The sequence below is a fragment of the Protobothrops mucrosquamatus genome, unplaced genomic scaffold, assembly GCF_001527695.2.
Source record: "Protobothrops mucrosquamatus isolate PMUCROS unplaced genomic scaffold, P.Mucros_1.0 scaffold3, whole genome shotgun sequence".
Lineage (NCBI taxonomy): Eukaryota > Metazoa > Chordata > Lepidosauria > Squamata > Viperidae > Protobothrops > Protobothrops mucrosquamatus.
Genome location: NW_015386390.1, coordinates 2,589,361 through 2,601,127, shown reverse-complemented (window position 1 = coordinate 2,601,127; position 11,767 = coordinate 2,589,361). Strand labels below are relative to the sequence as shown.

The 11,767-nt window shown below is 40.5% G+C and overlaps 1 protein-coding gene across 1 annotated transcript in view; it reads left to right on the top strand.

Moving 5' to 3' along the window:
* The window catches only part of WDFY3 (WD repeat and FYVE domain containing 3), a 117,889-nt gene extending 114,003 nt beyond the window's left edge, over nucleotides 1-3,886 (top strand). The window contains exons 63-65 of the mRNA XM_015832379.2: nucleotides 233-344; nucleotides 2,346-2,543; nucleotides 3,374-3,886. Of these exons, the coding sequence (XP_015687865.1) occupies nucleotides 233-344; nucleotides 2,346-2,543; nucleotides 3,374-3,494 (431 nt within the window). The 3' untranslated portion in view covers nucleotides 3,495-3,886. The remainder of the gene's footprint in view (nucleotides 1-232; nucleotides 345-2,345; nucleotides 2,544-3,373) is intronic.
* Nucleotides 3,887-11,767: the final 7,881 nt, after the last annotated feature.

The window sequence follows — 11,767 nt, the reverse complement described above, 5'->3', positions numbered from 1 at the left end:
CCCGCGGCTGGCTGTTTGGGTGTGTGGGTCGGATGGGGACAGAACACCTTTTCTCCCTCTTAGCCCTGTGGCATGTTCTGAAAAAGGACCAGCTGTTCCATGGCCAGGAGATTTACACACCCGTTTCCAATCCAGTGTTAATTTTCCTTTCTGAAGAGGTCATGGATCAGGAAGTTTCTCCCTTGCCAGGCATCCGTGCATGCTTCCCTTTATAACCTGTATCTATTTTTAGGCTACAGATGGGAGAGGCAGCTAGTGTTCAGAAGCAAATTAACTATGCACACCGCCTTTGATCGCAAGGACAATGCACACCCTGCAGAAATTACAGCCCTGGCTATTTCCAAGTAAGTAGGTTGCCCTCTCTTTAATGTCTTGTGCATAACTCTCCTGAATGCAGCAGAAGGCTTAGTAGTGCATTGAGGCTTCAGGTCACCCAGAGCAAAATAGAAAAAAAAAATCTGCTGAGATCTGGCTGAAAATGGCATTAAATTGATTTATCATAAAAAGGCTACTAGCTGAGAGAGTTAAGCCATCTAGTTCCAAGAACACAAGGGAGACCATCTCACTGGCTCCTTACTTGCAGGCCGACAATACAGGTAGTCCTCAACTTACAACAGTTCATTTAGTGACCGTTCAAAGTTATGGCACTGAAAAAAAGTGACTTATAACCGTTTTTCACACTTACGACTGTTGCGGCATCACCACAGTCATGGGATCAAAATTCAGAGGCTTGGGAACTGACTCACATTTATGACCGTTGTTAGTGTCCCAAGGTTATGTGATCCCCTTTTGTGACCTTCTGACAAGCAAAGTCAATGGGGAAACCAGATTCACTCAACAACCTTGTTGCTAATTTAACAACTGCAGTGATTCACTTAATAACTGTGACAAGAAAGGCGGTAAAACAGAGCAAAACTCACTTAACAAATGTCTCAGCAACAAAAATGTTCAGCTCAATTATGGTCATACGTCGAGGACTGCCTGTATTTGGTTGGCTGATGTAAGAGGCATCAAGAGGCCTCAAAACTATTTTGCAAAATATAAAATGTTAATAAAATAGCAAAAGCCCCTTTCGCTGAAAACTGTCCTTCAGGGGCTCTGAACGAATTTTAGCAAAATAAAATATGCATATAGGTAGTCCTCACGATCACAACTGGGACCAGAGTTTCCATTGCTAGACAAGGCAGTTGTTAAGTAAGTCACACCCAATGTTACAACTTTCTTTGCAAATGGTTGTTAAGCAAAATACTGCAGCTGTTAAATGAACCACATGGTTGCTAAGAGAATCCAGCTTCCCCCATTGACTTTGTTTGTGATAAGCTCTCTGTGGAAGTCATAAATGGTGATCCCACGACTCTGGGACCATTGTAAATAAATGCACTCAGATTTTGATCCCGTGACCAAGCAAATGTTCATAAAATTGGGCATGTCTCAATTATTGTTTAGTGACAGAAGTTTCAGTTCCAATTGTAGTCATAAGTCAAGTACTATCTGTAATGGAGAGATGATATAACAGTGGTGGTGAACCTATGGCATGCGTGCCAGAGGCGGCACTCAGAGCCCTCTCTGCCCCGGAGATGGCCACCGTCCCTCTTCAACAAGCTACCCGCTAACTCGCCGAGGTCCCATGTGGCTGGATGAATCCCAGCACAGTTGGTTTCCCTCCCCCCATCCCATCCCTCCTGGCCTCGCACACTCTCCTTTTCCCGGGCACGACCCACTGCATCGCCTTCTCAGCTGTTGGCCGGCCGTCCAGCTCAGAGGCGGCTTCTCTGAACTGCTGCCAGCGGGCCGCGGAGCCCCAGAGTGCGTTGGTCAAGGGGCCGGCAGGTTGTGGCTGCTGACAGACACTGTCGGCCCCCATGCATTCACTGGCCTCTGTGTGTGGGGGCCGATGGTGTCAGGCAGCAGCCGCCCCGGCCCCTGCCTCAACTTACCCTGCGACAATGGCACCCCCCGCTCTGCCTCGCCTTGCTTCACCCTGTAGGATGAGCCTCCTGTCCACTGCCCCACCTGCCAGAGACCCCCTGGATCTCCCCCAACCCTGCCTGGCCCCCACAGGCGTCCCTCCCCACGAGCAATATCGAGGTGACCAGACCCACCTTGGCCACAGCCACCTAGTCTGCCATGACCACCACAGCCATGCCCACCCAGTGGGCCATGCCCACCTGGTACCCAGTGATAAATAAGTGGGTTTTGGGTTGCAGTTTGGGCACTCGGTCTCTAAAAGGTTCACCATCGCTGTGATATAAGATAGGCTTGGTTTCTTTTGACCTGCTGGATCGCTCTCTCTTCTTCAGCCAGACGTTTTTGACTGAAAGCTAATAGATATTTGTTTCTTCCAGGGATCACAGCAGGATCCTCGTAGGGGACAGCCGAGGCCGAGTGTTCAGCTGGTCTGTGAGTGACCAGCCCGGCCGCTCTGCGGCAGACCACTGGGTGAAAGATGAGGGAGGGGACAGTTGCTCCAGCTGCTCCGTCCGGTTCTCTCTTACGGAAAGGCGTCACCATTGCAGGAACTGTGGACAACTCTTCTGTCAGAAGTAAGAACAGCCTCTTCTGATGCTCCGCTTCTCTGTAACCAAACGATTCTTGGGCAAGCCTCGTCTCCAGGAACCTTTCTGGAAAATGAGCTTTATTGGGTCTAGGAAAAAATTAGGCTGTGTATTCTTTCCATTTAAAAAAAAAAAAGGATTCATGGCCCTTTTTACTTCACGTATCAATAAGGGAGGCTATTTATAGCTCAGGATTGAAATGAGGGGTCCTTGGATGCTCTCTGAGCTTTGTTGCTTTCCTTGCAGACGTTTCATTACCCAAACTAGGTAACATCATCAGTGCTAGTCCTGGTGATGTTAACTAGTTTGGGTAATGAAACGACTGCAAGAAAGCAGCCAAGCTTAGAGAGCATCCAAGGATCCCTTATTTCAGTGTTTCTCAACCTTGACAATTTTAAGGCATGTGGACTTCAACTCCCAGAATTCCACAGCCAGCAATGCTGGCTGTGGAATTCTGGGAGTTGAAGTCCACATGCCTTAAAATTGTCAAGGTTGAGAAACACTGCCTTATTTCAATCCTGAGCTACAAATATTCTCCTTACTTCACTTATCCTACAGAAGCTAGCATAAATTGCTTGCCAGCTCAGTATTTATTTATTTAGATTTAGATTTCACATTTCTGGACCACCCATCTCCCTCGGAGAGGCGCTCTGGGCAGTGTACGGGTACAGTATCAAACTATAAAACAGTATACGAGTATACATTTTTTAAAAGATGATATTTACAAGGACAAGAGTTTTGCACTGGATAGGAATCTGATGTTGAACCAGGAATGGGAAGAGAAACCGGTCTGAACCCCACTTTTCTTTCTCCTCCAGGTGCAGCCGTTTTCAGTCCGAAATCAAGCGGTTGAAAATCTCTTCCCCGGTTCGAGTTTGCCAAAACTGTTATTACAATTTGCAGCACGAGCGAGGCCCGGAGGAGGGATCCTGGAATTAACGCCCGTCGAGAGAAATAAGGCAGACCCAGTCTTCAAATGGCAGGGCCAGCCAGAACTCAGCCGACCGGAATTAATTACAGGAATGAGCAGCAACGAGCAGCCCGTGCCAAGAGGTTGCGGCGTTTGCCATTCCTGTGTCATCTTCCTACGAAAGGACTGCAAGCAAAAGGGATCATGAATTATTATTTTGTGGGTACCTTTGCAGAGATGGAGCCAGAAGCATCAGCTAGGATCTGGCGGGGAGTGCATAATTACCCCAACTGCATCAAGGACCCTCAAAGCCCCTTCCGCCTTCTCCACTAAGAAGGGACCTCATTAACCATCTTCTTGTTCCATCTTGATTTTTGTAGTTAGTCACCTTATTTGGGTTGCCAGAAGCAGAAGGCTTTTTAGAAAAAAAAAATAGTTGTAAATTTGCCTTCTTCGCGAGCAAAACTGTGGATATTGTAAATAGAGAAAATGGCCTTTTTATCAAAATACGAACTGAACTGCCTGTTACATGGGACTTCAGACCACTATACTTTGCATTTCTTCTTTAGCTCATCTATTTAAACATGATTTTTTAAAAAAAAATGAAAAGAAAAAGCATCAAGAGGCATTATCTGGTTTTTTTTTTTCTTTACTATTCCAACTGCATGATTTTTCAGTTACTCTCATGATCTTAACTTAAGCCAAGCAATTTTGAAGATTTGGGGGTTGGGGGTGTCATTTGTTTTGTTTTGGGGCATAGGACTTCAAACATTTTATTCTAAACTGTAAGATAACCAAAAACGGCTCCATTTCTGTTGCATTTTTAATACATCTATTTAGAATCTGTCTTCATATTTAAATAAGGTCTGTTTTTATACAGTGTGGGCCTTGCTGCCTGCTCATTCTTTGCCATTGTAAGTAATCAGCTAATCCCAATAGGTCTAAGGCAAGTCTTACTTAAAACACTAGTAAATGGCTTGCATGAAAATCAGATTTAATACTTTTTGTTTTGTTTTGTTTCCAAAGAAAACAATGGACCATTGTTTTTCTCTTAGGTGTTTTTGTTTTTGTTTTGCAAAATGGACTTGGAAACTTCGTCCTTACAACTGGGCAATGCTTAGAGGGGTCCCAATGAGTTGCAAAATTAAATTCAGACTTACTCCTTTACTTAGGAGTTGAACCTGTTGTTGCACCCAGTTTCATCATTCATTGGTTCACTCAGAGGACGTAAATTCAACTATTTTATATATTAGCATTTGTGATATAATGAAAAATATACCGATCAGATCCAATCAAACAACATTTCAGTAAAGTCAGACTTTGAAGTATAGTTCTTTATTTTCTTTTTTTCCCCATGTACTGGTTTTTCCTTCCTTCCTTCCTTCCTTCCTTCCTTCCTTCCTTCCTTCCTTCCTTCCTTCCTTCCTTCCTCTTTTTCTTTCTTTTTTTTTCTTTTCTTTTCTCTCCTTAGTTAATGGATGATGAGATTATTGTTACTGCCTTTTAACTATGGTAAGACAGAAGCAGTTAAAAAAAAAAGTAACTCAAAAGCAACACGGCACATCATGAAATGGAATCGAATGTAGCACAACATAAACATTGTGATTTGTTAACACTTCAGTTGGGAGGGAAATGAATTTAAAATAATTTGAATAGTTTGTACCGAGCAATTTTCTCTGTCTAAACATCCCTGGTTAGAAATTAATGCAGTGATTAGGTTAAGTCTGTATGTTGATGGCCTTTTTAATTGTTATGATGGACTGCAAGATTTAATTGTGGTTGTAATAAATGTATTTCAGGTCCCTGAAAGAGCCCTTCCACACAAGCACACACAGGTTTATAAAAGTTATTTTTCCCACTGGGGGTTTCTATTATAACCAGCATTGATCTAATGGCTACTCTGCCTTGCTCAGTGCTGCCAAGTTTGATATCTGCCAAGTTTCTCAATATTATTTTAACTACTGAGGTTATGCTGGAGTAACACAGACTCTGCAGTCATAGGCACAGTGCGGCTTATGTGGTCATTAAACTCAGCCTAACAACAGAAATTTCTAAAGTACAACTATAATGTCCGTAAAAAAGAAAAGCAGGTTGAAATTCTCTCAAATCACCTTCACTCCACTGAAAATTCTCCCCTCCCCTCAATGAAGAAAAACTAATCTTAACTTGAAAATTCTTAATCTGAAGATTGTCTTTTTTCAGCTTGAGAACTATTTTGTCAACTCTCAATGAATCCCTCCAAATAAAATTCCAAGCACTGGATGGCACTAACATCTTACAACACTAATGCTGGCTCATTAGAAGATACATAGCGGTTTACTGGGTTTTGTTGTTGTTGTTGTTTTGTTTTGACTTTCCTAATTTTGAGTACATAGACATATTGTACCGGTGTTATTCTACCCTTTTTACATTTGGTGTTCTCAGAGGGAGGGTGACTTTTCTCCTGTGTGGCAGTGTTGGTTAAATGTGTATGCTTGTGTTTAAAGTTCAGTGTGTGCTGAACAAATTAGCTACTTGATTGGGGATGAAGTCTTCCAGATTTCTACCCTTATTTATCTACTCCAAGGGCAACTGTAAAGTTGCATCCTGTTGATGAGAGAGGGAAATGGGAGGGGGGGGGTTCCTCCGCACCAAGGAATGGTGTGGCACCATCCATTCCTACCTTTTGAAGCCCCTTCAAGTCCCACTGGAATAAAGGGATACTGAGCAATACAATTCTTTGGTGTAGCGAAGCTTCGACAGCTCTTGTCAGAATGCTCTTTTTTTTTCTTCCCCAGTCCCATAAATGTTTATCAGAACGTTATCTAGCCCAATTCAGCATCTTGAAGCTGTGTGGACTTCAGTTCCCAGAACTCCATAGCTGGGGAATTCTGAAAGTTGAAGTCCACACACCTTGAAGACGCCGAGATTGGATTGAGCAACTCTGCGTCTCGACACAAAACAGTGCGTCTATTTTTCCCGCCAGTTGCAATTTGCTTTTTTGTGACTGAACATTGGTTGAGCAGCAGCCAAATCGCCCTTTGCACTGTCAAGCAGCTCATCTCACCCTCCCTCGCCCGTTGACGTGGTTCTCCCCGAAGGTGTCCATACACTCTTTGTTTGTAATGTGTGACTGTAGTGTTCATGCTTAAGAAGGTCAGCGTGGCAGCCCCATCCGTCATCTGCCAGTCCAAGAGCAAAAGACTTTTTAGAGACATTATTTTGCACTTTCTTATGTATAAAAATTAGTAGGAACTTTTTTTTTGTTTGTTTGCTTTGTTCCAGACTCCTTTGGTTTTGGTAAATGAACTGTGTATAAAAAAAAAAAAATATTTATGCAGTTAAAACTGTTTTTAGAAAATATTTTTAATTTCAGCAAGTTTGGTTACTTGTTGCATGACTTAACACAACTGACTTTTTGTGTCAGTATAATGTATATTTTTTGTCCTGTTATTAATTTGTAAGCCTTGGGGTAAATGGCCATTTATTTGTACAGCAACAGGAGGAAATTGAAGATAACTGGCTAGGACTGGAGGGGTGGACTTTTGTACTATATTGAAGAATCCAATATCTGTTTTTGGTGGTTATGTAAAAGGCCTGAAGAATTACTATCTAGTGTGCAATCTGTGATATCTGAATGTTTTATTGTATATTTGTCTCCAATGCAAAAAGGTAGAGTAACACAAATACAATACATGATTAAATGCAATAGTTCAGGTACCTTTTTTGTTTTTCATTTCAAATAAATACTATTTACCACCAAGTTTTTCTGTCCAGATCTCTTTGAAAAATTGTATAACCAGCTTTTACTGGATAAGGAGCATGCACCAAGAATTCTGTTTCCAGCCAAGTCAAACGCAACCCACCCCAAAATCAAAGTAACTCCCAAGTGTTTATCCAGTGCAAACTAAGAAGTTAATACAAAGCACTGAACTGTTTTGATCCGAGTTGCTGCAGTGATTAAGCATATAGGACTGTTTAATTTTGAATGAAAAGTGAGTTTCCCAGAAGCTTGCATTATTCAAATAATAAAAACCATGGTATTTAGGATGCTAAAGTTTATTTATTGTGCTATAGTAGCAAGCATGAAATGTAAAGAACTATTCCCTTGAATTTACATAGAACTTTTTACCATACATGCTATTCCTCTTAACCTGCATTTGTGCTTGCTGTCCCTTCCAAATCTGCTGTCTTTCAAAAAATATAAGACATAAAGGAAAACTATGAAATGGAATCACAGTAGGATTCCAATTAACTAGAAACTAGGGCTAGCCATTATTTGAAACATACTCATCTATGCAGCAAACAAGTTGAAGCCTCCCGGTGTGGCTTAATTGGTCTCAGAAAATAATAGGTGTTTTGTGGGTAGAGGCATCTCTCTTCTAAGCCCTGCAGCTTTGTAACCATGGGCAACTCAATTAAGAGGCTAGGAAATGATACGTAACTTTTCCTAAGCTGCTTACCTCACAAGCAAATGCACAAAACTGTATGCAAAGTTTAAAACAAATGACTTGGTTGCCTGGCTAAGTAAGTTCTTGACACACAGGTCCATGTGTCATCGTAGTACACAGAATAAATTTTCATTCGCTTTGAAACAGTCCTCAATATCTGCAAACAGCAGTTATTTTTTTTTCTTTTAGGAAGTTTTGGATCAAGGAGTAAATGTGTTTTTCCTAAGTGGATAAAGGGAATTTAGCTGATTTTTTTTTTGTAAATGTTTTTCTTTACTCCTGCTGTGCATTTCAATCAAGTTCTAGAATAAATGAATCATGTTGTATTAAGTCCCCTTCCTAATAAGAGTTAATTGAAAGTGAAAAAAAACCCTCTAGAAATAATCAGGCCTGGATTGGCACAAGGTTGAATTGGATTGGTAGTTTGTGCTTCTGTAGAGCATGTTGCTTGAATTAGACCATTACTTCAAAATACGGTTTATTTGGGAACATAAGCGAACACAGTAATTGCTAAGTTTATATTGTGTGTTCCTGGCCATTAAATATCAAAACTGGATTCAAAAAAATGACTTTTCCATTGGTTTATTAGTAACCTAATGGAAGCATCAGTTAGCTTCTTGAGGAATTAAAGCAGAACTTACAAATTAACTGCAATCTGTAAATACTTTTCACACACACAGAAACCTCACAATGCTGTTTTTTTTTCCAGCAGAGCTTTATTATCTCCAGCTCAGTTCTACAAAATAGTCAAAACACATCTCAATGTTCAAACATTTACAGTATGCACAATTTTGCTAAGCAAGTGGAAGTGTTTTAATGAAAAGTGCAAATTAAAGGCAAATACAAGCCAAAAGTTTCCTTTGGATCACACTGTTAGAATAGAGGTTGCTGAAAACCTCTACTGCATATAACGGAAAGAAAAACCTAAAGCGGAGTTGTATTCTTAAAAAGACATCCAGTACACATTCTAATTCAGCCAATACAATTCGGACATTTTCCAGTTGCTTTCACTAAACCTATAAAGCGAAACTCATTCTTTGTGAATGGCTTATTGGCACTACTTCTTATATATGTTTGAGTACATATATAAACACCTTTTGAAATATTTTTTGTAGCAGTTTATTATGTTATTCTTACATTGTCACCAAAAAGTGTTTTATTTAAAAGATATCCTAAACATAAAATGATGCTGAAGCACAACTAACATTATCAAGAAGGCTTTTTCAGTTGAAGGAATAGCAGCATTATACAGTGGTGTCCCTTATTAGTGCAAACAAAGCCGACTGCTTTAATTCATTTGCATTCAGTTGCTTAATTACAAACTAATTTAAATTAAAAAATATTTAAAAATCACACAAACATAACCCCAAAATTACAATTTTATATTAAAACTGAACTTTACATATTTTTATGATTCACCATCAAGATGGAATAAGTAGCATGTTTTCTAAAGAAAACTTTTTAAAGTCTTATTTTTTACAGATGTACAATGACTAGCATGTTCAGTGCAAATATTCCTAACTAATCTTTAACCCGATGCCAGCATCTCTGTTAGGTATGGTCTTTTTCGCCCTGCTTTTCTCCTTAGATGGCCATGTCCACTGGGCTTTATCCTCTTGTTTAGTGTGAAAGTTGGTAGTATCATTTTAGAAATCTAATCTTTCATCTACACCTTCTTCCTTCTTCTACCCCACCTTGCTGAACATAAAGGAGGATATGGAATGCCAACCGCGGGATTCATTCTGTATAATCCCTACCAAACAAGTATTTTATGCAACCTGAAGAAATGGCACCTACCCAGACAGGTTTCAGTTACGAGTAGCTGCAGCCTCATCCCAAAGGCGTAAGTAGCCTTAGCAAATCTGGTGATCTACCTTATAGTGTGACTATAAGGATGGCTCTCCTACACCAGTCTCGTCTGAAGACATCTGGTGACTGACTTTACAACCACCACAATTGAAAAGAAAAAGAGTGGATGTCAGGGGACTGCAGAATGGACATATTCAGAGAACCCCAGTTCCATACAAATTTCTCAGTATGGCAAATGTGTCTTTGGATGTTCAAGAAAAGAATCTGAAGCCAACCTCAGGGCCTCTTTAGGTTAGCCAAAACCATCTCAGCTGCTGCAAGTACTAAGAGGGCCAAAGACAATGGCTGAAGAAAAAAAAAATCCTGCTTTTATTATAACCTTTTATTATAGCTTTTGCTAATAATTGAGCAATACAGACAGGACAAACACTACTGCTGCTTCCCTATTACTAAAGACAGATTACAAGGAATCCCCAGTGTTTAAATATTGGCAATATTCCTCATTTACAGCAGTTGATAACAGTCTGAATCTATTGGATTTTAGCCTTGTCCAGAGTAATCTTACTATTGCTGAAAATCAAACACACAGGCTTCATTATTTTGGAAGTCAAAGACCGATAGTCGATTCCACAAAACTGCTTTAAAAAGGTAAGCCAAACAGGGAAAAAATAGGGCTTAAGCTGGATTGGATTTAAGGATTGCCTTAAAATCCCACCAAAATAAGAAGCCTTGAATGCTCACCGCAAAGAAAATTAACATTCAAATTAAATTTGTAGGGAACAATCCTAGAAGTTATCTTGCCCAATCCAATTAAGTGAACTGAGCCGTTGTGCTGCTCCCTTCATTTGCATAGCAAGGAAGTCTGTAAAGGCTGCAGCTGTAATACCTTAAATCCTATTGAGTCAGTCACATTCCTACCATGGTTTTTGGCTTCCCGCTTACTGTTATTTGAATTTAAAAAAAATAAGTTTTGGGGATTGTGACGTGATGAAAGAAGTCATGCAGAAGAACTGAATAAATTAAGGAGCTCTTTAAAATGTGACACTTTATGCGAGGCTCAAGAAAAGTTTGACTAAAACTGAGCCCATTTCAGTGTTGTCCTTCAGATAGAGCAGGTGCTTGACGTCCTCCTTCCAAGGTTAAGATGATGGAAACACAAACCCTCCCATAAAAGTAGAAAACCACACTGAACCAAAGCCTCGGTACTTCCTGAAAACATTCTAATTGCCGGAAGAGCCCTTCTATTGCACTTACCGTAAAAGACACAGAACAATTAAACTTAAACTCATCTGAACGTTTTGAGGCACGTTTCTTGGGAGCCTAAAAGCTCTGAATGGAACTTGCTTGGGAAAATGCAGGCCACCCCTCAGGTAACTAGAGCCCTGTAATTCCAGTTAAGGAGTATCCAATCCTCACTTCAACTCCCACAGAAAAGATACTCTAAAACAGTGTTTCTCAACCTTGACAATTTTAAGGCATGTGGACTTCAACTCCCAGAATTCCACAGCCAGCATTGCTGGCTGTGGAATTCTGGGAGTTGAAGTCCACATGCCTTAAAATTGTCAAGGTTGAGAAACACTGCTCTAAAAGCTCATACTAGACCAGGGGTAGGCAACCTTGGCTCTTTTATGACTCGTGGACTTCAACTCCCAGAATTCCTGAGCCAGCTATGCTGGCTCAGGAATTCTGGGAGTTGAAGTCCACGAGTCATAAAAGAGCCAAGGTTGCCTACTCCTGCACTAGACTCTTCTCTCCCCAATACATACCTAGTGGGTTTTGTTTTTGTTTTTTTATTATGGAACACAGTCAACCTGAGAAACTCAAAAAAGATACAAATTTGCCCATTTCTCTGCTTTGGCAGCGATGGGAGGAAAGGAAGCAATAGAGCAAAACAGCTCCTATTGCCATTCGGTTATTACTTAAGTTATATTATCAAATAACTTGAGGTACCAACACTGTACTACAGAATGCCATTCACTGAGCTGGTGTCATTAATATCATTGCACTAAATGAGGGGTTGTTGCTTTTTTTATATATATATATATATATATAAATTGCACGCC